General features: G+C 43.3%; 1 protein-coding gene across 4 annotated transcripts in view; it reads right to left on the bottom strand.

The window, feature by feature from the left end:
• The window catches only part of slit2 (slit homolog 2 (Drosophila)), a 94,456-nt gene that overhangs the window by 7,969 nt on the left and 59,504 nt on the right, over positions 1-26,983 (bottom strand). For 2 of the 4 annotated variants that reach the window (XM_037086940.1, XM_037087008.1), the window contains exons 7-29: positions 25,381-25,452; positions 24,963-25,126; positions 24,416-24,554; positions 22,187-22,258; positions 21,954-22,025; positions 18,488-18,559; positions 18,094-18,237; positions 17,263-17,426; positions 15,970-15,993; positions 12,525-12,675; positions 12,315-12,389; positions 12,005-12,148; positions 11,174-11,317; positions 10,921-11,087; positions 10,638-10,770; positions 9,059-9,127; positions 8,651-8,722; positions 7,446-7,517; positions 7,239-7,310; positions 5,234-5,397; positions 3,596-3,720; positions 2,552-2,649; positions 623-762 (exon numbers count right to left, since the gene is read on the bottom strand). In XM_037086940.1, coding sequence (XP_036942835.1) covers positions 623-762; positions 2,552-2,649; positions 3,596-3,720; positions 5,234-5,397; positions 7,239-7,310; positions 7,446-7,517; positions 8,651-8,722; positions 9,059-9,127; positions 10,638-10,770; positions 10,921-11,087; positions 11,174-11,317; positions 12,005-12,148; positions 12,315-12,389; positions 12,525-12,675; positions 15,970-15,993; positions 17,263-17,426; positions 18,094-18,237; positions 18,488-18,559; positions 21,954-22,025; positions 22,187-22,258; positions 24,416-24,554; positions 24,963-25,126; positions 25,381-25,452 — 2,549 coding nt within the window. The remainder of the gene's footprint in view (positions 1-622; positions 763-2,551; positions 2,650-3,595; positions 3,721-5,233; positions 5,398-7,238; positions 7,311-7,445; positions 7,518-8,650; positions 8,723-9,058; positions 9,128-10,637; positions 10,771-10,920; positions 11,088-11,173; positions 11,318-12,004; positions 12,149-12,314; positions 12,390-12,524; positions 12,676-15,969; positions 15,994-17,262; positions 17,427-18,093; positions 18,238-18,487; positions 18,560-21,953; positions 22,026-22,186; positions 22,259-24,415; positions 24,555-24,962; positions 25,127-25,380; positions 25,453-26,983) is intronic. The other 2 variants (XM_037087084.1, XM_037087168.1) reach the window with 1 other exon arrangement.

The following is a 26,983-nucleotide window of genomic DNA, read 5'->3' as shown; positions in this document are numbered from 1 at the left end:
CTGCTATTTAGTAAGTCCCATGTATTTTTTTTCCCCTCACAGGAGCACTTCTTCGACTATTTCAGCATTAAACTCATTTGTACAAAGGATGAACAACTGTGTTAGAAAACCTCTGGTACAGTCAAGCCTGTGTGCAGAAAAAAAACACTATAAAGTGGATGTTAGCGACGGGTCAATTTTTTTTTGACAAATTCAGTGTTTACACCGCTCTTTTGCTCTCAGCAACACAGACAGATTGTTACGAATTTGCTCTGCATCTGAAACAGCTGGGGCTCATGGGTACTGTAGTCTTTCAGCGATGCCAAGACAGACCAATGCAGTTGACATAATTCAGACTGGTGGTCAAAACATGAACCTACAGCAGGGGTTCTCAAAGGGCATCCCACAGGTCAGTGGTGCTCCTCGGTAGACATATTTGCAATTTAATAAGATAGCGCAGTAGCCACCGATAAAAATGCTGTGTGGTTGAGAAAAATTGATCAGTTCACATCAAATCTTTGAGAACCCCTGACCTAAAGCATCATATCCCAGAGAGGCCAATGTTTTTGCGTTTGGTTATTTCGGTGACGTTGTTCGAGGGACACACCTGAACTGTGAACACAGATCGGGCTGAAAGTGTTACCTGTGTACTCTGGTGAGCACATGCATGTGTAGTTATTGATTCCATCGACGCACGTGGAGTTGTTCTCACAGTCGTTATCCTCGCAGTCGTCGATGTTGATCTCGCAGGTGTCGCCTTCAAAGCCCTCTGGACACACACACCTGAGATGGCAGGGACACACACAGATGCACACACCCATGAGCAGGGTGGGACAGAACACACAGGACCACATACACAACACTGTCAACAGAAACGTCTTAGCATAAAGAGGCACACACACATGCACCCCCGCGCGCGCACACACACACACACACACACACACACACACGGCTCGTAACAGCAGTGTCAGCTCCATCTACATATCCCCAGAAGAGAGTCATTATTCTGTTAACGTGAGCGTGCCTTAACTCTGTAACTACTACTCAGGTTTATTACTGCACACACACACACGCACAAAGAGTGGTATATTATGGATCTAATAAAGAGTTCTTATGCGGCACACACTCAGCTAGATTAATATCTCATTATATAGTCGACGACAGCTCTTCACGATGAATATTCCGCCTCCTCTTACACCGCAGAACGAAAAGAAAGCGTGCAGAGATTGAAATACAGACATGAAGAAGACAGCTGAAAAAAAGTAGCAGGAGAGAGGGAGGGAGGACAAGAGAGGAGACAGGGAGAGAAACAGGAGGAGCTGTGCAGGAGGGGAGGACTAATTGTCTGTGTGGGAGGTTAAAATCTGCCCAGAGCTTGCAGACAGGCGTTGGCTCCCCTCCTGTTAATTCTAAGCAGCCTAATGAAGAGAAGGCGATTCTCACAGCAGGGCTGTCCAGCTAGGAGACAGACTGAGGACACAAGTGGTCCCCTGAGGTCTTTACCTCCTGCACACTCATTCCCACCTGTCATTAGTGCTGCGGCAGCATCATTGGTGGAATTATCTCCAGAGGGTGCACTAATGTCTTCTCAATAACTGCTGGTTCACTGGTTTTTACTGGTATCTAATGTCTGGTAACTGATGCCTGGAGTTCACTAAACCTCTGTGTCTTTAACAAGCTTTGTAGCAGTGTGCTTAGATGCCTCTGTGTTTCTTTTCTGGCAAACATTAAGGAATATTTCAGCTCATTATGACCTTGAAATGAAGGTAATCATGAAAAATATTTATTTCTTTCAATCTTGCAGAGCTGCTGCAAGGGTGCAACTACAACAATATGCAAATTAAAGTGTTGAGGAGTACAACTGCATGTATGAAAAGAGTAGTATAATGTGGCAAGGATGCATTGTGGGTAATGTAATGTGTGGGTAACACCGGGTCTTAATAAAAAGAAGAATTCATGGAGTTCAACAGATTTATAAGGAGTTTGATGATAGACCTTTGCCTTGTTTTTCAAAACCTGGTGCCTACATTACCCACAATGCAAGGGTTAAGGTTTTTTTGCCCTCATTTCCACAGAGGTGGTTTGAATAACTGGTTTAATCACAGCATTCGTGTTAAGCCTTTATGTGTAGAATTAGGAAATTTATTGCTTAGCAGCTCCCTTGGCATAGCATTTAAAAACACTGTGGCAGAGAGTAATTCAAAGAGCTGCCCTCCTGGTAATTAGGATGTTAAAGGGGCACTCAAGCAATTTAGCATCACACTTCCATTATGTTGCGGCACTCACAAGAGACAGATTTAAGAGAAGAAAGGACAAAACAAGTGCAGCGGAGCCTGAGATATTCAGACCTTTACTTCCGGACATGGGTCAAGCTATTAAAGGGGCGGAGCCTACGATTCCCTTAATAGAGCTCAACAGCAGTATTAGTGTGATGCTTCTTTTCTGGTAAATACTCTCATCTTTTAAACTTTGCAGCCAAGTAATTCAGCCTTTTTTGTGGTAAATTTGATATCTTGAGAATTTCATCAGGATAGCAGCAAAAGATAAAAAATATTCTTGAATAGTCTCTCACCAAAAGTTGCTCCCTTCTCCTTCCTTCAGGTGGCAGGTGCCGCTGTTCTGGCATGGGTTACTAATACAGGCGTGAATGGGCTCCTCACAGTTCTGTCCCTAAGTGCAAACACATATAGACACAGTTTATAGAGTTAGTGCTTTCAAAGACAACAGAATCTGCATCTGTTTCCTCAGAGATACGACTCTCTTATCCCCTTGACATTTAAATAGAAACAGGAATATTCTTTCTGTGTGTGTAAGTTTATACTGTGTATGGAGTATGAAAATCCAATAGGTTCATTTTCACTCACTCTGTAAGGCTATGATGGTTTGGGGTTTTTGGTTTAGTTATTCCTGTTTTATGGTGGTGGATTTATCTATGTGTGACATGCTTTACTTTTCGTTTCCTGTCTTTGTTTGTTTTCTTTTTTTGATTGCCATATTAGTTTCATCTGCATCCAACTTGTCTTCCTTCCCTTGTGTATTTAATTCTTTGTCTTTTCCTTCTCTTCTTTGTCAGTCCATCTGTTTTGTTCCCAGTGTCTCTGTGTTGCTCCTCCTGTTCTTGGATTCCCGCCCGTATTCCCAGAGCTTCTGGTTTGTACTAATTTTGTTTTCTTTTATTTCTCTTTGGTCCTTTTTTGGGTTTTGCAGCAGCCTGTTTTTGTCTGTCTTTTTACTCACATTGTGGACTTCGTTATTAAAGCTCACTTTTTGTTTCCAACCTTCTGCTTTTGTGTGGCTTGTATTTGGGTTCACATCATTTTCATGTTACACAAGTGTCCTGTTCCACTCACAGCCTGGTGTAAAAAGCAAGTGAAAGTTACATCAAACATGAATTACAGCTGTTAATTGATGATTGGAAAACAGCTGCTTTTAACGCTATTTGGCATTTATGAAAGACTCCTGAGTGTGTTTGTAAGACCGTTTTGGCTTTCCACATGTAGGTGTGTGTGTGTGTCTGTATGTGTGTGTGTGTTTGTGCATGTGTGTATGTGTGTGTGTGTGTGTGTGTGTGTGTGTGTGTGTGTGTGTGTGTGTGTGTGTGTGTGTGTGTGTGCACCTTGAATCCATAGGGGCAGCTGCAGCGGTAGTAGTGCACCGGGTCGTTGGAGCATGTGCCATCGTTCTTGCAGGGGCTGGACAGGCAGGGATCACATTTAGCCTGGATACTCACATCTACGGGACCTGCATGATGCAAACACACCAACACATGCACATTAAGAAAAAAAACCCACTTACACTGATATAATGCTCTACGTGTAGGGGAGAAGGACGAGGTCGAACACGCAGGTTGACATACACTCAGACAGCTGTACACCATCAGGATCCTGCTTAAACCTTCCATCTTCAGAAGTCAACTTATTGTGCTTTTGAAATATTGTCAGTTTGTGAGAAGAAAAAAGAGACATCGGAGTAACAAACTGTCGACATCCGGAGCAGAAAAAGGAAAAAAAAAACAACGATACCTATTGTATAATACAAGGTAACCACTTGAAAACTTGTGTATAAGACTATTAAAAGTTGTTTCTTTGCAGGGCCCTGACATTTACAGCGGACATATTCTCATATTTAATGACAGGACATCAATAGTTGGGACACACAGTGCCAGTCAGGACATGAGGGCTGAAAGGGAAGAAGAGCGGTTCGGTCTGTTCAAGGCTCATAGGATGAGGAAAACGGGGCTGGGACTGTCTGAAGGAGGAGAGACGGGGGAGGGAGTATACCAGGACTTGATTGGCTACTTTACCTGGCACCAGGAAACCACAAGGCCCCGGGACTTCTACAGTGCGTCAGTTAGATTAGGTTAAAAATAGGTTTCAGTCATGGATTCATGGTGAATGATAGTCAGCAGCAGTTTGCAGTATGATGAGTTACAGCCAAAATCACGTTTACAAGCAAATTTGTGGATTTTAGAGATATCATATGAATTTAAATATTAACATGTCATTGCTGTCCTATGAAAACCACGTAAACGTTTTTTAGGGGTTCAGATAAATTGGATGATTTTTGTGGCTGCATCTCATTTCTTCAGGTAACAAAAACATGTAAAAACGTACTGGATTATCAAAAATAGACATTTTGGACACATGGTTTTCACTAGACAGCGGCAGCGATTTCTAAACGGCAACTTGTGGTCTCCTCTCGGAGTCCTCATCAAGTGTGTGTATATTTGATGGAGAGTGCGTGTGAACATCAGTCAGTCCAATAGCTCTTACTACTCTTAATACTCTCATTTTAACACTCTAAATGTGACAGAACTACATTAATACTACAATCAACATACGGTTGCTAGAAAATGAAAACTGGTGAAACTGAAAATTTCAGGACACACTTGTATCAGAGAAAAATCAGTGATTAGTGAGGACGAGAATTTACATATAAATAATCATTAAACATGAAATTATGAAACTTAGATGACCAAACTTGAAAAACTTTATAGCTTAAAAGTATTTGGAGTAAAACTATAAGCTTTTGTTACAAGTTTATACGTGATTTTTGTCAAGAAAATCAATGACATGAATTGAGAGAAGTTCTGAATTCTGGGTGAGGTGGCGCCGAATGACCCTTTTATTTGAAGCAAAGCTAATGAAGTACACGTGTGTATAGTACAGTACATCAACTGTAAATCTGCTGGCATGTGCATGTATTAGGTATTCCTGTGCTACAGCGCTGCATGTGCATGACAGTGTATGTTTACCTGTGCAGGTGAACTTCTTGGAAGGCGTGGTGAGCAGCAGTTTGTCGGTCATGTCGCCGGGCCCGGCACAGCGGGCGATGCCAGGCTCCTTGTAGCCGCTCTTCACCCAGTCTGACAGCCACTGCATGTGGCAGTCACAGTACAGAGGGTTGGCGCCCAGAGCCCTGCCAGCCAGATGGAGAGAAAGAGAGGGAAAGAAAGCGATGTTCAGTGATGATAAAAGGAAAGAAATCTGCATTTCAACCTCAAGTCTTTATTCCATTTCAGATCTGATGTGCTGGAAAACAACAGCTGTGTCGACGTCTAAATACTTACAGCCTGAGCTGTACATCACTGTCAAATTAAGAGTGAAACTGTAGTAAACATCTCTACTATAAATAACTGAGACTAAAATGTGGTTGACTGACAGCATCTAGCTTATATATTTCTCCCCCCCAAAAAAAGTACATTAACTGTGTTACGCCTCATAAATAAAAATTAAATAAAAGTGTAAAAACTGCAGTTATTCGGGATTTAGCTTGTTATAGCTTACTTACTGCACTGCTTTTATGACGGATGATAACTCATGATGACACATTTTGCTACTATAGCTCAAGTTTAAGTTTTTAGCACTATAACTTTGACAATTTATACATTACATTATACATGTTTCTTACGAAAAACAGTTCCCAGTAGAGCCTGACCGATTGAATAGGTTGGGTGACACTATGGCGGATGTATCTGTACCGGTTTCTGAAAACTTACTTTCAGAGGTTGAAGTTTACTGTTTTAATTCAATAATAGTGTATTGTTAAACTATAAAATATGCTGCATTTGTTACATATCTTGGATTATTGCTAAGCGGTAGACATGTGGTCTGCGGTGGGATGTAACTAAAGCAGCAGCCATCACCAGCGCTATCCGTGGTGCTGATCGTAGTGAGCCGCCTGGTGTGGACACTGGCACTGCATCACGGCATCGCCTTTTGCTTCCATCCAACACTGGTGAGCATCCAATATAGCCTCTGCACTCTCTCTATGGAATGCTTATTTTTGAGATAACAAGCGGCAAAACATCGGCAGGGACGTGAATCTGTACCGCACCATTCGAATCTGAGTTGAAGATTGATTGATGGCTGGATGGCGTGATATTATTGGTTGAAATCTGTTAGTACGAGATTACTTAAGCAGAAATCATAACCAAATTTGGACGTGAAATACAAAAATGTACATAAATTGTTGTAGGTGCAAAATGAGATCGCATTTTTTATTTCAGCTTGACTTAAAAAAACATCCTTACCAAAACTCAAGAAGTTGCCCAGCTTAGAGCGTGAATATTCCACCACCGAGTCGGACATTATTTTTACAGGTGATCAAAACCACAATCAATCGTGAACACAGTGTTTTAAATTTCAGATTTATTTCTACATCTTCTGCATCTGAGAATCAATTTTTCCCTCCACCCCTTGAGCAAAGTTAGTTTAGCAAAGTTTTCTTAGTGCCTAAATCAGTTATTCAGTCCTCATTTTATTGTTTCTGACAAGATTCTCCTGTGTTACAGGCTGTTTGTCTGAATATTGATTAAAAGCATCCTCACGCGTGCTGAATGCAGAGTTTCTACACTGGAGACTTCCCCCAAGTGTGGGTGTTTAACAAGATGTAAAACCTGTTACGCAGTAAATCAATTTAGCAGATTTCGCCCCAAAAATCGATTATTTAGCGAAAAACGTATGGATCTATTGCCAGTACTATAGAAGGGTACAAGAGTGACTCTGAACAGAGGAGGTTCAGTAGCGTGAGACTGCTGGTTGGTTTGTTGCTCAGTCACATCTGTCAGCCCGATACATTAACAGACAGGTCTCACCAAACAGGCACTTTTCTTTCAGACGATGAGAGAAACTCTCTTTTGTCATGATAATATGTTTCCTTATTTTGCAATTCCATAATATTGAAATGTGGACATTTCAATCCTGGAGAATGACATGAGCGGTGATATTTGTGTGTGTTTGTATTTTGATGCTACTCACAGGTGGGAGAGCGATGACAGGTCTTTGAAGGCTCCCTCTGGTATCAGTGATATGTCGTTACCATGGAGAGACCTGGGAAAGGGCAAAAGAGAGAAAGAAAGAGGGGGCACAGGAGTGTAGACACGAGTCTGGATGGTAAATGTCTGGACTGCCTCAGTGTTTCAGAGTTATCCACAAGCTCTGGCGTGTGTCGAGACGGCTACTCACAGCAGACGGAGGGACTTGAGCCCGTCAAACGCCCTCACTGGTATGCAGCGCAGGCGGTTGTAGCTCAGGATTCTTTGCACACAGAGTAAAAACATGTTAACACGGAGACAAACGCAGACATTTTGCTCAAGATATCTTCAAATGCAGCACCACATTTCAGAGCACAATCCTGTTTATAACTTCATTCCACTGAGCAAAGCAGTCGAGCAAACACAAGACATGTCCACCCAGTCAGACGCACACACACAATCATTAACATGTTCCACACACAACATCCTGCACTCTAAGGGGGATTATTTTTGCCCTGTTGGTCAGATTTTTATGTGCATTTCTGAGGCAATTTCACTCTACATTTACACATTTAAGTCTAACTGGAAACAACTTATTGATGGATAGAAGTTTGTGTGTTCTGTATTCATGAGGCATATCCTCCTTCCAGGTCTCCATGGTTGATTCACACTCTTCGCTTATGTTTCACAGTATACATATATCCATATTTTCGTCATCAAAATGTGTGTATATTGTGATTTTATTTGCTGATTTTTGTCATCTCAGTTAGTATACTTTGATTTTATTGGCCTGTTCCGTACATGAAACTATCTACTGAGTGTCCGCTCATCTTGGGAGAGGGATCCCTCTTCTGTGGTAGGACTGGATAATACATTGAGATTAATGTTAAGTCATGAGACCATATTTCATCCAGGTTATGGTACATGTAAGTGCTATATGAAGGCAACTTGCTTTCTTGATTATTCGAAAAAAAACCCAAAAACCAAAAACCAAAAAAAACCCCCCAAGAAAATCAAGCAAGTCACCCGGTCTTTTTTAAAGTCCTTTTGAGGAGATTTCAAAATATCTAGATATCAATGATGCAGCCTGATGCTCCTTGACTGTTTTGTTTTTTTACTCTGTATTTATATTTTTTTTTTTTTAGCAATTAATGCTTTGTCATTGCATTAAAGTTTGTCATGTTGATGGACCATGTTTCTGAAAGTTTTTCTATTCATCATGAGACAGCTCAACAAAAACATTATACCATATGCAAGTGCTTATTTGATTACTGCTTCCATTATATCAAGGGCTCCTCTCTGAGCCAGCATGCACACACACACACACACACACACACACACACACACACACACACACACACACGCACGCACACACGCACACACACTGCAAAGGGACTGATATAAAGCCAGACTCACAGGGTAAGCAGCTCGGACATGTTACTGAGGCTGTGGTTGGACAACGTGCTGATCTGGTTGTTACTCAAATCACTGAAAAAGAAAACGATAACAGAGACATAAAACACACACAGGCAGCACCGTCAACACATGCGTAAACAAATGCACACACACACGCAGACTATATACAGTAGAGTGCATTCCTCTGTGCTCTGTATGTTCGGGTTGTCATGCCCACATCAGGGCCACATGGAAAGTGAAACAACACAGAGCTCTGCCTGAATGCCAGTTGGTTAGTTTAGGTCTTGAGAAGCAGGGAACACGAGTTCGAGCAAAGTCACGATCCTGATTAAAAGCGTGTTTGCTTTCCGATTTATGAATCAATGTCTGATGTCTGTGTGTGTCTGTGTGCAGGTGTGTGAGACTTACATGAGCGTTAAGTGTTTGTAATTGGAGAGCTCCACGGGAACCTGAGTGAAGTGGTTTCCATCCAGATACCTGAGAGACAGACAGACAGAGAGGAGGAGGAGGAGGAGGAAGGTGGGAAACAAAAGAAGAAGGAGGAAAGACAAAGATGGAGGATGTCGGGAGGGTTTTGAAAGAGAGAGAGAGAGAGAGAGAGAGAGAGAGAGAGAGAGAGAGAGAGAGAGAGAGAGAAAATGAGAAGGGAGAAAATTAAGTTATTTAACCATGTGGGAAATTCCTCATCTGCGGGAATGAGCAGTCATTACAGCTACAGCCATAATAAACAGAGGAGTTTAATATCCCCACAGGAGGCATCCTAATACAGTGTAACCACACACCCACACACACACACACACACACACACACACACACACACACACACACACACACACACACACACACACACACACGACCGCAGACCTATCTCCTTCACTGTGTGACAATGTGCTATTAATCCGCCGTATTAATTAAGTCTCTGTTAATATTGGAGAAGGCTCACAGGAGAAACTGTGAAATGAGAGAAAGCACCACCACACCTGCTGTCTGATGTTTAATTTAGGGCTATAATTTTCGGATCATCGGGGGTTTTGTGTGTTTTGGATTGGAACATAATCTTCGGTAAGCCTCCAGTATGTGTACCTGTGTCTCTGTAAGCCTGCGCTCAGGCTTTTTCGCTTGTTTTCTGACCATGTGCAGACTTCGGTAAGTTAAAGACTGATTCAGATGTGCAGTTTGAAGCTTTCTGAGATGGACAACTTTGATGCTAGAATGGCAGCAACTCCCTGTAAATTTTGGTCTCTGACCTCCGCTATGGCTTCACCATCCTCAGAAATTATGAAAATGAAATGAACAAGTAATGTGAACTAAAACACTTAAGAAATCCTTCACAGAAAGCTGCCAATGACAAATCATCCTTAAATCTAACTGTGCTATCTACTTTGGAGATCTAAAATGTCTCAAATCATGGAAAACTGCTTTATCAATTATTCTTTATGGGTTTTGAAACATCTCAAACTTGTCAAAGCTATATAAAACAGATTGAACCCCGCTGATTATCTGAAAAATGCTTTGTCACAAAGCTGAAAACAGACTACGTTTCTAGCTGAACGATTCCTTTCAAATGTATGAAAGGTGTGTAATCTAATGTAAACTTTTAACTGAATTTTTGAGAAAAATCTGAAAAAGAAAAAAGCCAATGAATGCTTCTTTCCATCTACGACTGTAAAGTGATTCTTAGGAGTTGGTTCATTCATCGTGTTTAATGATGGTGTATGTCTAATGGGTGAAAACAATAGAAAACGTGTGTGGAAGGTTACATCAGTTCGCAGTGGACAGATGAGGCGTTTCAGTTTTGAAAAGGCAAAAAAACAAACATATCTGACAAATGTTTTCTAATGCAACACTTCAAACACTACAAAAACATGTTAATGGAAGCATGGCTAGTGTCCTTCTCTGTCTCTGTCTCCTCTGAGGTCCAGTGCGGCAGCCTTGTCAAATCGTTATACCACTTAGTTACTAAATGACGCGTCGGCCTCCAACTCACAGTTCAGTGGTCTCCTTGGGCAGGCCTTTGGGCAGCGTGGTGAGGCCCTTGTTGCTGCAGCGCACCACAGTGTCCAGACAGGAACACTCTGCCGGACACCTCAGCACCGGAGAGCAGCTGTTCTCATCGTTACCTGACGGAGAAGGGCAGGTGGATGGAGTGGTGGAGAGAGTAGGAAGGATGATTAGAAAAGTGGTAATGGAAAAAATGAAAAATTGTCAGGACAGCAGATGATGCATATCTTATGAAGAACTTGGAAGGTGTAAATGTGCCTCGATCTCACCATCTTCACAGGCGAAGTCCTGGACAGCTACATCCTGGATGGGGATCTCCTTTAAGAAATAAGGACTCTGGCAGCGAGGGTTACCGGTGACGATACGCTTCCTCCTCAGCCAGTCACCGAGCCAGGCCAGGTGACAGTTACAGTTGAAGGGATTGGCCAGCAGGTTGCTGGAGAACAAAAAGAAACGTGTTTTTGTCTGTGTGTGTTTTGGACGTACGCATGTGCACGCGTGTGTCCGAGTGTGTGTACTCACAGCGTGGACAGGGAGTGCAGCGTGTCGAAGGCTCCTGGGTTCATGGAGGTGATCTGGTTGTCGTAGAGCGACAGGAGACGCACTGAGCTCAACCCCACGAAGCTGCTGTTGCTCACACAGCTGATGCGGTTACTCCTCAGCATGCTGCACACACACACACACACACACACACACACACACACACACACACACACACACACACACACACACAAACAAACACACACACAGACAAAATTATTGAATACACTGTGTTTTTACAGGAGAAAAAAAACAATAAATACAGGTATATTTAGGTTAAAATACACCTGTGAATTATGCATGCTCACATGTTTGTATGGACGTTGCCGCAGTATCTGAGTATGTACACACTGGATATGACAATATGATGGCATGTGAGTTTAAGTAACTGTGTGTGTGAGTGCAGGATTGGGTCAGATTATTTTGAAATGAAGTCAGTTACTGAATACAAATGATGTGGCTAGTAAGTAATCCGTTGGATTCTAAAAATTGGATTCTCAATACGTAGGAACTGGCCACCTGTCAAACTTGTATGCATGGCTCAGCATGGTAACCACTAGCTGCTGCTAGCTGTAGCTGCTGCTAGCTGTAGCTTCTGTTAGCGGTGAGCTTGGAGCAAAGTGTTGGTGCTTACACTGCTAGCACAGGAGCTTTGGGCCAGGGCTGGCCGGGGTTAGCTGGTTAGCATGCTAGCTTCAATGAATATCTCCTCAACATAATCAACATAGTCGTAGCAACACTGAAACGTTTATTCCTTCACATTCTATTACATGTAATCTGTTACTTCCCAGCCCGCCCCGTGTGTGCACCCACAGTGTGCGGAGGCCGCCGAGTCCCTTCAGCATGCGGTGGTGTATGTTCTCCAGTCTGTTGGAGGTCAGAATCAGCTCATTGACCCCTGAGGCTCCTTCAAATGTCCCCTCCTCGATGTCGGTGATACGGTTGTTGCTCAGGTTGCTGGGAGGAGGGGAAGCAGGAAAGACGAAATATGAAGAAAAATACACATGGTTGATTTCAATTTTTGGCGTATGATCACAGTTTTCTCTGTGTGACCTCTGTACGACTTCCTGACAACAACATGCAATGCCGTGTACCCGTTATGTTTACAACACGTCTGACTCACATCTTCCTCAGCTGAGGCAACTTTTTGAAGATCCCCGTCGCCTCGAGCACAGTGAACTCATTGTTGTTCAGACGCCTAGAAACAGGAGAGAGGAGGGTGGTCAGAGACAGAGACAGAGAACAACAGAGGAGACAGAAGAGCTGAAGCGAGGCTTCCTCTACACCGCACACGTGGATACACTTTGTAGTAATCCAATACAGCGTGACTCACAGTTCTGCAGTGTACTGCGGGATGTGATCTGGTATTTTGGTGAGTTTCTGGTTGGAGCAGTCGACCGTGGTGCCCTCACAACGGCACTTCTCGGGGCAGGCCAGGTCGGCGAAGCAGTCCCCTCCTAGCTTACTGCGGTAATCCTCCGTACCTGGTCACAATCACAAGCAGGACGTCACTGAAAGGCCTCACCGTGCCGGTGTCGAACCCCAGCATTTACTGGTACCGGTTCCACAAAAACACAGCGGCCGGCCAAAGTGAAGGCTGTGACACAATGGAAGAATTTTGAGGTGGTGCCGAGGAGCCGTGTGATATCATCAAAACGGACATTTCGAAAAAAATCCCCAAAAACCCCTTGTTGATTATGTCCCCCCCCGAGCATTACCTCAAAATGCTTTGTGTGTGTCACGGCCTCAACGGAGCCAGGTTCATGACCCGAGACACGTAAACTGTCGAGATCAACACACGCATACAGGCGCACACGCATCCACGTGAGAACAAAAACATCGGAGGCTCTCAGTCCTGTCAGACTATGAGGCAAGTGTTAGTGTTAGAAACCACAGCACAAACAAAGCAGCTTCGCAAATCAGATCGGAGCAGAAAAATGCTCTCGCGCTCGCTCTCTCACACACACACACACACACATGAACACACATATAAAAACACACACAGACACACACATACAAACACACACAGAGGTTGCGGGGTAACGGGAGACTGCTGTCTCTTGCGTCGTGGCCTTGCTGTAGGGTTTGCAGGGCCGTTCCATGGTGCTTGACAGAACCATGTTCCACTATAGGAACCTGGCAGCCACATGGTTAGATCAAGCACAAAGGAACAACCTGCTGACTGACTGCTCCTCCGCTGGAACACGGGGGAGGGAAGGACAGAGGGAGGAGGAGGGGGAGGTGGGGAGCAAGGGAAGGGAGGTGAGGATGAGGTGGAGGAGAGGGAGGATTAGAGGGGAAGGGTGAGCGAGAAAGAGGTGAGAGACAATGGGAGGAGAGGAAAAGATGAGAGGGAGACTGAAAGAATAGGAGAGGAGGCGCAGGTGAGGCGGAGGAGGAGGAGGAGGAGGAGGGGGGAGGGATGTGGTGGTGGAGAGAAACAGTGGCAATGAGTATACAAAAAGGTGGGGGAGGTTTAAGGGCGTAGAAGAAGGTTGGGGTGGAGAAAATGTGAGGATAAGAAGGAGAGGAGAAACAATGGCAGGAACGAAAAAGAGGCAGGAGAGGAGAGGCAAGGTGGGAAGGGAAAGGGAGAAATGATGAGAGGAAGATGAAATGATTAAGAGTGAAGCTGCAGGTGAGGAGGAGGGGAAGGAGGAAGAGGAGGAGAAGAAGGACGGGAAGCAACAATAAGAATGATAGAAGGGGAGGAAAGGAAAGAAGTGTATAGGAAGGAGGTGCGAGGGTGTGAGGAGGAGGAGTTGCAAGGATAGATGGGGTGGAGGAGAGGAGAGGAGAGGAGAGGAGAGGAGAGGAGAGGAGAGGAGAGGATGCTGAGGCTAAAGGTAAGGATAAAAAGAGGAGGAACTAAAGAAAGAAAGATGAAAAGACAAGGTCCAAAATGGAAGAGAAATACGTAATTGTATCGCTCGGAATGAAGGGGAGAGGGGGAGCAATGATAAGAAGGAGGAGGAGGAGAGGAGGAGGAGATCGGACAGGGCAGGGGAAGGAGGGAAGAGAAGGAGAGACTGGAACATCTAGACATCTAAATTCACAGACGAGAGCAGGAGTTACAGAGGAGTGGGAGGAGAGTTACAGCAGCACTGAAGGCAAGAGAAGCCTGGACTTCTAGGAGACACACAAACACACACGTGTAACAGCAAACACACACACACGCACACACACACACACACGTTGATGTTATGAATCTTGTTGTTTTTTGTTTGTACACAGACAAGGAGGAGTCACGGAGGGGGGTCAAAGGTCACTGTGTTGGTAGAGGTCAAAGGTCAGAGGGCCGGCTGAGGAGGAGAGAGGTGAGGGGTTCGGAGTTGACGCAAGAAACCGTGTGTAATCGTGTGTGTGTGTGTGTGTGTGAGTTACTTACAGCCGACATGGTGTACTCCTGAGTGTGTGAGAGAGGCAGTAGGAGAAAGAAGAAGGGATTTAACTTGTTTGTTCGAACAGGAGGGGGGAAAAAAAAAGAGGCTGATGAAAAACTGAGAAAAAGTGCAGCAATTTTATTCCGTGTGCAGTCCCGCGGGCCAGTGATTCATTTAAAGGGGTAATGACTCGTGAACAGTGAGAATCGTGCTGGCATAACATGACATTCGGTGGGTGCTTCCATCCAACACACGGTCGCTCGGAGCCGGACCGATTCGAGAACATGTGCGAGATGACAAAACGCACACATAACCAGACAAAGGCGCCACATTTTATTTATTTTTTTTTGTGCAAGTCTAAACACTCGCAAGTTCATTTAATTTTCCATCAGGTCCAGTCTTCACAGGAACAAAACAAGAAAATGGTCGCAGGGGAGCGACTGGAACTTAAAGAATTGGAAATCATCAGAGTTGTTGCTCGAGCGGCGTTCCAAAACAATACGGCGCGAAAGAGGGGGGATGCGATGCAGATTAGAGGATTTCAGATGTATTGATTTAAAGCCCCGTACCCAAGGTTGCACCGCAGAATAAAACATGTTTATTCAACTTTTCAACCGCAAACGCTCTTAAATTATTCAGCTTTGCCCCGTATGTGGTATCTGGGCTTTGAAAAACCTCTGTCCCCCCGGTGAGTTAATGACTGCAGTGAGCACACACATTCACACACACACGTTCACGCACGCACACACACACACACACGCACACACACACACACACACACGCTCGCTCTCATGCCTCCTCTGTGTGCCACGGTGGTAATGACCGCCTTTAGCCCTGCTACTGATCTCATATGCATGTCTGATTTACATATTTCCCAGCGCCCCTCTGAGCATGGTAACTGTGTGACCTTTTGATGTTCTGCAGTGGGCAAAACAGACACAGATGCTCGCGGACACACGCTCATACATTAGATATCATTAGATGGGGCTAAGAAGCGAGGAGGACTTGTATCAAATATAGTCTCTGTGATCGCTGTACCAATATACTTTCATTTAGTCTCGCATGCAGTGCCCTGGCGACGGCGGCCTGAGCTTATTAATCCAGTTGGTTGTTTTCTTATTTTTTTTTTTCTCCCTCCATCGCCAAGGTTACGGTTACCGCCGCGAAAAAGGTGATTATCTGGTGCTCGGACAGATGTGATGCATTAACGACGTATGTTAGGTCATTAAGAGCAAATGTCGTGGCATTCAAAAGGTGTCAGTCAAGGCAAGTCACTTCAAGTGTCAAGAGCGTGTACGTGTGCAGCATCTCCCGTGATCAGTGTCTCACACACAGACACGCGCGCGTGCGCGCACACACACACACACACACACACACATGCTCGATGTACAATACCTGGGATGAAATACTGTTCTCTGGCTAATGGAGAGACAGAGACAGAGAGAGTGAAAGTGAAAAAAAACAACAAAAGAACAAAAGGCTAGACTGGAAGAAAGTACTCACTGTCTGTGTTGGTGTGCGTGTATGCGTGTGTGTGTGTGTGTGTGTGTGTGTGTGGCAAAATGAGAGAGAGAGATGCCAGAAACTGCTGAAAACAGGGAGTTGAGGTTAGTAAAGAGAGGCTGAGGGAAAATCCCAGCAGGAAGACACAGAATGAGAACACAGGACAGAAAACAATGACTAAGTTTACATGCACAAGATATTCAAATTTTTGGCTTCATTTGTTATTGTTTTTTTTTCATTTCTATGGCTAACAACAGTGAATATTCCAGCAATATTCCTGTTTACATGCAGCCGTAAAGTTTTCCACCGGTGCGGCCAACACAGCCTCCCTCCTTTCATTCCTCCAACCATCTTCCTAGAGAGGTCAGCAGTTCGATATTTGTGCAAATGAAATCTGTTGATACTGAAGTCTTACAAAATGTTTATAACGTTGTGTGTTTCTCTTTCTGACGAGAGATGTGGGCTTGTCGTTTGGCCATGCATCTCTACAGCAACACTGTAAACTGTTGACTAGTTGGTTTGTGTTGGACGCATCCATGACAACACACCAAAAACTGAAATCATAAGACACAATGTCATAATAATAAGATAAAAAGCAATGTTTAAGACATTTAAAAAAAGGAAACTAAGAGGTAAAACCAAAATAATGAGATAAAAAACTGAAATTACCAGATAAATGTAATCATTTTGAGAAATAAAGTCATGTTTAAGAGAAAAAAATCGAATCTATCAGATAAAATTATTAGATTAATTCCTAATTATGAGATAAACAATTCAAAACTATGATCCAAAAGTCAAAATTAAGAGATTCAAGGTCACATTTATGAGATAAAGAGAGATAAAAAGTCAAAATAATGAGACAAATGTTTTCTTCTTTATCTGATAATTATTACTGACAATATAAAGGTTTGTTTCATCATGCTTATTTTTCATTTTTCTTTTACTGGCGGCAATCAGCCTAGAAATATTACATATCACACACGTCTTAACTGGAAAAAGCTACATTTGGAGGAAGGCCTTTTGTCAATGAATACTGTCATGTTCAGAATCACAGTGGAGTATCAGCGTGCATGTAAACGTCGCCAGTCTGTCAGTCTGGTAAGTTAATGTGTAGGATCTATACGCTTGCCAACAATAATAATAAGAAATAAACCGGTGTGTTTACGATGCAGTGTGTGTTCATACCTGAGCAGCGGAACTTCTTGCTCTTGATTTGTCCGATTCGTTTGTTGGCGAGCCGCCGGGGGCTCGTGCAGCGGGCGCCACTCGTCTCGATGGGATTGTCCTGAAGGTAGTCTGCCAGCCACTTCAGATGGCAGTCGCAGATAAATGGGTTTTGGGCTAAGTGACTGAAACACCCACATATCACACACACACATACACACACACAGAAACATCACACAGAAACAAAACACACAAGTGAGCTGAATGTGGATATGGCCACAGGATACACTTGTCTGTGATTGGAAAAGTCCACCTGTGCACACTCTTATGAATCATCCTATGATGTGCTATGTATTATATAAGACAGTTTGTGTGTTTCAGTGTTTTATAATCTCTCCTCCTGTTGTGTCCACTAAAAAGGAGGAGAGACAGAGCAGTAAGAATCTGACCAGGGGTGCTAAGACTAAGACGATCGAATCGTTTCAAAGCAGATTAAAGTGGTGTAAAGAAGTATTCACCTCTTCTATGATACGCCTAGATCTATGTGTGTAATTTGAAACACCAGTGCAAAATGTGTGCGTTTAAAAAGAGGTAGTTTTTTATATTACAAAATCTGTTCCGGCCTGCTGCTGATTAACAATAAAAAAAAAGGTCTTCTGACAAGTGGGAACAAAAACAAACAACGGCCCAGAAAGACGCGGAAACCACAAGCTGTTCTTCTTACAATATTCATGAGTTTTTCTTCAGTGCTATTCTTAAAAGATATCAGTGATTATTTTGATGACTGTCAGCTACAGTCTCACAATTACTTATTCATTGTGTGTGTGTGTGTGTGTGTGTGTGTGTACGCACAGTGTTTGTATGGCTCTCAGCGACGAGAACGTCCCCTTGGCGATGGTCTGGAGCTTGTTGTCGTATAGCGAGAGCAGATTGAGGTTGTGGAGGTCCTGAAATGCGTCCACACGGAGGCACGCTATCTTATTAGCATTCAGCAACCTGGAATAATGAAGAAGTGACAGGATGAAGGAGAGAGAGAAGGATGCTTCTGTTATCATTCTTCTATGAGTGTTTCAGATGTTACAGGTCAGTGATGATGGCTTTCAATCATGATGTTTCCACTCTGATGACAATATTTGAGGTAAGCACTTTTCAGTAGAATATCAATGAGCTGCGGATGTAAGATCTTAGCTGCAGCTACAGCCACAGCTGTGTGTGTGTGTGTGTTTTTGTGCGTGCGTGCACTCACAATAGCTGCAGAGAAAACAATCCTTCGAACAGTCCCTTGGAAATCTCCGTGATCTTGTTCCCGTATAGTACCCTGTGGAGCACAAACATTGCATTAATAAGTCATGAACAGGACCACACATGTTCTCCACTAATACTATTAATATCAACACTGTCAAGAGAGCCAAATCCTCCCAATTCTCACAGCGTTCTCCTCCTCTAGCATCTGTTTCTGATGGGATAATTACACTCAATCAAACCTAAATTTAATATTTTGTTAATGTTGAACAAACGCGGCTCCTATTAGTCTTTGACGGCGTGCCAGTGAAAGGTGCATTCATCTCAAACTGTAACAGACCCTAATTATAAGCAGCCCGTGGATAAACGTATTGTAAGTCTGACTCACGGGTATTGGAAATGTGTCTGACAGCTACAAATTATTCAAATCTGTGTCAAAATGGCTGCAAAGCCCCATCGTCAAGAGAGTATATCTTACTGAAATCTGATTTTAACACTAACTTTTTGTTTCACCAAATATGTATAATCTAAGATGATATATCACACAATTAACATAATGGTAACTCCTTTTAAGGTCATATCGTGTCTGTCAAATAAAGACTTTGATAATGGCCATGGATTTTCTTTTGTCTTACATTTTGTTTGCAGCCATGAAATACTTCTCATGAGTCCTCATGATTGCAGTGTCAAGAGGACCCATGTGGTATCACACAACTGCTAATAACCTTATAAAGTGCTGTCCCTTTACTTAAAGGGGCAATACATGAGAATTTAAGTTGAAAACGTTCAACTGAAAATATCATTTGTTCGCCTGGCCCGGTCTTCAAGCTCCCAGTCTGAACCGCGGCTAACTGAGCTAACTTGCTAATGGCAGTTCTTTGATGTTGGTTCGTTTTGTCTGGGCCCTAACCAGGGACTCAGATTCTTCTTTTCAAACACTGTTGTCACTTTGGCATGGAGGTATATAGTGTTATGAATGTCCACCACTTGTAATACTTCATAAACCCTTTTCCAAGTTGTCAGGCATGATTATATCCTTATAAATGTATTGTGAACGTATTAACAATGCAGATGACCTTCATGAAAAGTAAATAACAAATTTGGGCGATTTATCCAGAGCGACTACAAGCCAAATTATGGGTGTAACCGTCTCGGAATAAGGATTTAACCCTCCCAGGTTAGAGTAACACAAGGTTTAACAGTTCCTCCAGTTCTGTCAGCATTACATGAGGGCAGCATAAAAACTAAGATGGTGGGACTTTGGCTCTTTGGTGAGAATAGCACTGAAACATCCAGAGGAAAGCACTGAGACCTGAAATGATAAGACCTTCACCAAAAACAATACCAGCCCATTTTCTTTGCTTCCTTTATGGCTGACACCAGTAAAAACATCAGCTCTGTGACTCTGTGCCAACACCTGGCTGTAATTCAACACTAAGGAGGTAAAGTAGAACTAGTTATGAACACTTTTCATCTGAATGTCACAATAAAAAAAAGAGAACTCCATAAATCTGACTCACGGTCTGAGTAATGCTCTCCGTTATCAGAGAAAAGCTTTTTATAAATACACCAGATTGCGTACACAAACAGGTCAAGGCTGAGACTTCCACTGCCTCGCCCAACAAATACCTCATACACACACACACACACACACACACACACACACACACAGGGAGAGTTATCAGTCATCTTTACGCTCCACGCTGAGTTGAACTGTGTATGTAGGCAGTCTAAAGACATGTGTTTTAGATTGGCTTTTATTTCATTGTGCTGAGTGGCTCTCCCTGTGAGACCTGAGGTTGGGAAACACACAACCTGGGAGTGGATGCTTCATTTATGTCTCACACACACACATTAGCACATACTGTTTCACACGTCCACATGTACAGACAGACGCACAGACAGAATTGATGGCTCATTTACATCCTCCATAACCGAACCCTGACACACAATGAACACACAGCGCAGCCTAATGTGAAAGCCATACTGTATGTGGTGTGTCAGCATGAATGTGTGTGTCCCATTCTCTCTGTGGTGAATGTGTAATGAGGTGGCAGAAGCCTCCATTCAGCAATTCAGCATTTATGAATTATTGACTTTGAAGAGACGAGACCTTAATATAACTCCTTCATGAAATAACTCTACATCCCTCGGTCCCTCTCCGGCTCCTCTCTCCGCCGTCCTCCCTCACAAAGCTTCACACGCAAAGCAGATGGTCTGACCTGTGATTCAGACCGAAGAGGAGGCCGGCAGCATCAACGTGCTCGTCGAAAGTGCGTCACATTCTTTCACTGTATTTGGGTTGCTTGACACGGGAGTGCATTTTATTGAATTATGTGGCAAATGTGATAAAATATTTAGTATTTATCAAAATCATTCAAACTTCTTGCGACAACAACAGAAATGTTACTGTTTTCTTTCTTTTTCAGTCAAACCACTGTGGTGGACAGGGTAATTTTAGATCAAATAAAAGGTTGTTAAAGGGGCCCGGCTCAACAATTTGAAGCAATTAACTTAATTAATCACTTTTTTTATCTGCCATTTGTGAGCAGATTGCAATGCGGCGTGAAAATGAGACCTTTCCCATCTCTCTAGCTTCTTTATACAAACCTGTGGACGAGTTGTTTATGTTATGTAATGCTGCTGGAGCTAGCAAGCTAGAGGTAGCTAGCGTTGCACAGAAGTTCAGCAGAGCTCAATTAATATTAGTGCTAACGTGCGGGATTGGAGTTGTACTGGCTCTCTTGTAACCTACTTACCTATTACAATGTAGTTAGCTAATAATATGCTAACTCTTGCCCTCGGAAGTAATGCCAGCTTACAACTGTAGCTAAAAGTTAGTAGTCATAGCAAACAGAGATGCTGATATTGATAGTTTACAAGCATAATTCAGCTATTGTATTTCTGGGTTTGAAAAGACGCTAAAAAGTCTCTAAACGCAGAGCACAGAGTTTGCACACAGTGTTAGCATGTTGAGGATTCCAAAACTTGACAGTTTGTTGTTAAGTTGATGGGTTATGACCCAGATATTTCACTGTGAACATACATCACAAATACACAGACTGACTTCCTGGTTTAACTTGCATCTATAGCATACTGCTAAACCTTTCTGAGGAATCGTTTGGACATGCTCACTTTTGTTTTCCCATCCAAATCAAGTGGTTATGATCATTTGGCTTAACTTATTTCTTATATAAAGCCTGTCTGGCTGCTTTGTGTTTCTTTCCCCTCTCGCTTGCTTTGTTATTGTGTTCCCATGTCTCATAAATTAACTTGGTGAGCACAGTGTTAACATAACAGATAGAGGTGATGTCTAAAGCCACAAAAACAAAATCAAGTTGTGATGAACAGTGGCTTTTTATGTGGACTGCACAGATTTTGGATCAGAGCGACACGAGGTTCAAAGAGCTAACTTGTGGTGTTTTGTGTAAACTGCATCAGAAATAAATACATAATCACACGGTACTCACAGAGAGTTGAGGGAGCGCAGACCTTGGAAGGCGTCCGACGCTAACTCCGAAATCTGGTTATTACTCAAATCTCTGTGAAGAGCGGGGCCAAAGGGAAAAAAGGAAAACAAGAGACAGAGAGGCACAGAGTTTGAGACATGGAAAGTGAAACACTCGGCAAACGGGACAGAAACGCCACGTTTTTGTAGGTGGCTGACAGGGTGCACAATACATGTATCTCCTCATCTACTCACATCCTGCGCAGCTTCTTATAAGGAGAAAAGGCCCCAGCTGGGATCACCTTGATGGCGTTCTGCTCCAGTCGTCTGGAACCAAACATACACACAGGCCATTGAAGAGCGACATTAACATTCCCCTATCACAGAGCTATCTCTGCTGCATCCTTGACTGCTGCTTGTTCCCGGGGGCTCTGCCTTAGGGGAACGTTTCCAGATAAAGCGCTTTGATGACCATTGCCAAAGTCTGTCACATCTCTCTGATCTTTTTGCCCTCTTTAACATGCGTACAGTCAGACGTACACACAAACACAGAGGCGAGCACACCCTTAACTGTCTGGGCAGTGTTCCATTAAGTGCCAGTCTGACTCTGCGTCAAACAATTCAAGCCAGGCCGGCAGAGAGAAAGAGAGTTGGAGAGGGAGAGAGGGAGGGAGGGAGGGGGCAAACAAAACAGACCCAAACAGCCGTTCACTAAACATTTCACATGTTTAGTCACCGTGGCAAGAAAGGCGCTGGAACATGATTTGCAAACCAACCATCCCATTGTGAAACATTTCTCTAAAATGTGGTTGTTTTCCATTTTGCTGTTCTCTTTCCTTTCAGCTCCGGTCCAGTCGGAGCTTCAGTGCGAACATGTTTGACTGATCACACAGGAGCATACTGTTGTACTTTCTGTTTTTTTTTTGTTGCTGTCATTTGGGGCAGGTCCACGTGAAGTCTAAAAGTCCTGTCACGGCACATCTCATGTCAAGACTCAAGTCAACCAACAGCAGTCCAACTTGTGTCTAAAATCAGTGGATAAAAATGCAATGGCAGTGTGAGGTCCTGAGAAACTATATCTTCAGTCTACTGAGAATCAATTGAGAAAAATTCAAGTCAAGTCTCTTTAACCAATGCCTCAACTGTAGTCTCAAGTATAAATTCAAAAGACAAGTCCAAGTGTCGAGTCCCAGGCCCAGAGTCTTGCAGGTCTCAAGACAAATATGAAATCAAGAGACAAGTTGAATAAATAAAGTCCTACAGCTATTGTCTAAGCAGGTCTCCAGTCAGGTCTCAGTTAAACCAACACCAAACACTAAAGATCAGGTATGTATACATCTTGAAGTTTTGAAAAAAGCAAGTCCAATCTACTACCACATCAAGTCCAAGTCAAGTTATAATCAACCAACACGTCTAAGTCAAATTTCAAGTATTGTCCAAGTTTGTCTCAAGTCTTGAGACTCAGATCAATCAAGAGAGGTTTGAGTCAAGTCCTAAGTCTTGCAGAAGTAAGTCTCAAGGCTCCAATCACTTGAGAAAAGTTCAGGTCAATTCTCAAATCATTTGACACATGTACACAAAGTCAAATCTGGTCAAATCTGGTCCCAACTCAAATCTCAAGTCAGCTGAAACGAGTAAAAGTCAAGTCTCTAGTCTTGTTAAAGCACGGTTCATGTCAGGTATTAAATCAAGTCAAGTCTCAAATAAACCCAGACAAATCTAAGTCAAGCCTTCAGCTATAATCAGGTCTCCAGTCAAGTGTCAAATCCAATGAGATACGTCCAAATTGGGTCAGTGTGATGTCCACTAGTCACAGTTTAGGTGATTTGAAGCAAAGGTTTCTGAGTGTCACAGTAATTGAACACTTTCCATGAAAAGCTTTGGCAACATCTCTTTTTTTTTAAACTAACTGACACAAATTCCTTTTAATCTCTAGACCCCATAATTAAATGTTCATTATGTTGGCCACACAAGGCCTGATTAGAGCTGTTATTCAGTTTCGTCCAGGCCAGAGCTCAAGACCTGAATGTTTTTGCCCTCCAATCAAGTCTTGTGTAGGTCAAGTCTCAGCCCAAGTCAATCCTTGAGTCAAGCCTCATATGTGTCCCTAAAAATCTGCTGGCTCAATCCTTTCCTTTTTATCGATAGAGATACGATCTTCCTTGTCCTTCAGATTAATCTTTCAATTCTTCCTCCCTCATCCCTTCATTATTTTCTTAAGCAGGGAAGAGCTGCATGACCAGGCTTTCTCATTTCACAGATCTGTGGGTTTTATTCCACTGCACAGAGAGAAAGAGAAGTAGTGAAACAAAAAGGAAGGAAGGAGACAAAGGAGGAAAATGGAAAGGAGCACAGTGAAAGAGCAAGAGAAATATCGCTGCACCGAGCGATTGTGTGTGCTTGTATTTGAATGCGGAGTACAGCAGGTGTGTGTGTGTGTGTGTGTGTGTGTGTGTGTGCTTATATACGGTACGTGTGCCTTACATCTCAGTAATGGTTTCGGGCAGGTTGGTGGGTATTTCTGTCAGTCCCTTCCCTCTGCAGTCCACAATGTTGTTACTGCAGGTGCAGGACTCTGGGCACTGTAACACACTGCAGGAGGAAGATGATGACGACTGGTGACCTACACAGAGACAGAGGGCCAATATTATCCATGGATGATAGTAATGCTTGGTGCAAATCCCCAAAAGCGACGGACGCCCAAGCCGACAGAAAGTGCGAAACAGCAGCGAGGCAACAAAGTGTGCAGGTGGGGGGAGAGAGTTTTCTGTTCCTACACCTGATCGTGACCTTGTCTATCTATAGTATCATTTATAAAGAATCTGATCCCTGGATATTTCGCAGCGTGGGGGTTGGAGCCAAGCCATGCGATGGAAGATGAATACTTGCCTTCGTCCTCATCTTGAAAAGCATGAGCAGAAGACAGTGAGAAAAAGCAAAACGGAGACAAAGATGGGTTTGCCACTGTAGAACGCAGGGCGGATGCCAGTCACAGAACAGATGACAGTGCGAACGCGTCAACTCAGCCTACCTGTGCAGACAAACTCTTTCTTCTGCACCTCCGCCACGTTGTGTCCCCTCAAGTGTGGCGGGGCCATGCACTGTGTGTAGAGACCCAGGCGGGGGCGCTGTCGCAGCCACTCCGAAAGCCAGGCCACGTGGCAGTCACACTGCAGGTTGTTGGAGTGCAGGCGACTGTGGGGGGAGGAGAGGAGGAGGAGGAGCAGGTGGAGGAGGGAAAGGAGGAAAGGGGGGAGGCAGACAGGTGGGGAGAACAGGTTGGAGGAGAAATAATAGATTTGAGGATGGGGAGACAGAAGCAGGGTGGGTGGAGGAGGGAGAGGTGCGAGTACAGATCGATCAATCAATTGTACAAACGGCCACGGATGAGAGGAATTCTTCCCCGCCGAGACCGCAATGTGTACCAAGGAGTCGGCGGTGCCACTTACAAGGTCCTGAGCTTCGGCATGTGGTTGAAACTGGCCACAGACAGTCGGCTGATGTTGTTGTTGTTGAGGGTGCTGGCGAGAGAGAAGAGCGGGAAACACAACAGCAGACAGATTCACTGGACTCTTCAAGGTTGTCACACGAACACAGAGAAGTGACTGAGTCAGCAAAGTAGGGTAAGGAAGCTGTTCCCTGCCGCGAGTCCTGTAAAGCAATGTCATCAACACTGCCACGGACGTTATGTTTATAACCCGTGACCGATTGTTTGTTGGTTTGTCAGCAGCGTTACACATAAATTACCGAACAGATTTCCATGAAACGTGGGTCGAGGATGATTCGCATACCAGAAGAGACCCTGATAACTTTTGGCGCAGATGTGGATTAACGCACAGAACCGGGAACTAAATTTTTGTTAACACTGAGAGATAGGGTGTTTAACATTTTTGTTAAATCAAAGGGATTGATGCAAAAAAATAAATAAAAAAGATCAGACATATTTAGGTGGCTGGTACGTGAGAATTAGATTTGGTGAGCTTACTTTATGGTTAAGCAATTATGGGTGATTGCAAATTGAGAGTGATAGTGATGTTGAGTTTGATATTGCATTAGGCCTGACTGAATTAAAGGGGACTGTTGGCAGAGGTATGCGCTCTACTGAGTTGAGAGATACATCCTGACAACTAAACCATACATTAATGACGTCACACCTTGAAAAAACACACATTTGTCACTCCCACCTTAAAATATCTACTTGATGAACTTAAACATTAAAACATGTTCACCATTCAAAACATATTGTCACCATTCTCTCTTGAATCGACATTGAAATTCTCGACATCTCAACACAGAATCATCCAGAAAACAGTTTTTTCTTTAAACTAACAAAATAAGACCTTTCACAAGATATTGATATAAAATGACAACAATCAATTTTCGAAATGATTTGCACACTACTTCTTGTGCATCATATGTAGCAAATTATCCATCTTCATAACATTCCTTTGCTTTTTTTTAAGTGGATTTAAATGCCTGTGTCCGATTTAAAAAATGTATTAGTGTTGGGACCAAACTGATCCAATATCAGTACAGCACCACTACACTTGGCTTATGTGGAAAGCCTGCCTGACCAACCCTTCAAACAAACTGCTTAAAGAACACATTACATTGTTTTTGTCTTTTGAAGGGATTCTAGTTTTGGTATCACCATCATAAGACGTCTAAATTTAAGTATCTGAATCAGATCAGAACTGAACAAAAAAGTGGATGGTGCATCTGATATGTCTTGACACTGAAGTCACGCAATTAATGACAATGAACATCAGTCAGTCATTCAGGACACCTCCAAGCTTCTCAGTCAGGTTGACTTTAGGACCGACAACTGGTCTCCACAGCGGCATTGATGATGTGGCGATCGCCTAAATGAATTCCAAGATGATAGTGAATTATCATCAAACGGTCTGTGTTCAGGAGCTGCACAGGCAATGCAGTCTTTTAAAGGTCAACGAGGATATTAGCCGTTCCCTCGTCTTGCTGCTGTTCGCGCTCATCGTTCACCAAAAGCTCTGCTGCCGTTGTTAGAAGGGTGACTGAATAAACGAGTACTCA

The sequence above is a fragment of the Acanthopagrus latus genome, chromosome 1 (genome assembly GCF_904848185.1).
Source record: "Acanthopagrus latus isolate v.2019 chromosome 1, fAcaLat1.1, whole genome shotgun sequence".
In the NCBI taxonomy this organism is placed as follows: Eukaryota; Metazoa; Chordata; class Actinopteri; order Spariformes; family Sparidae; genus Acanthopagrus; species Acanthopagrus latus.
This window is presented reverse-complemented; position numbering and strand designations above follow the sequence as displayed.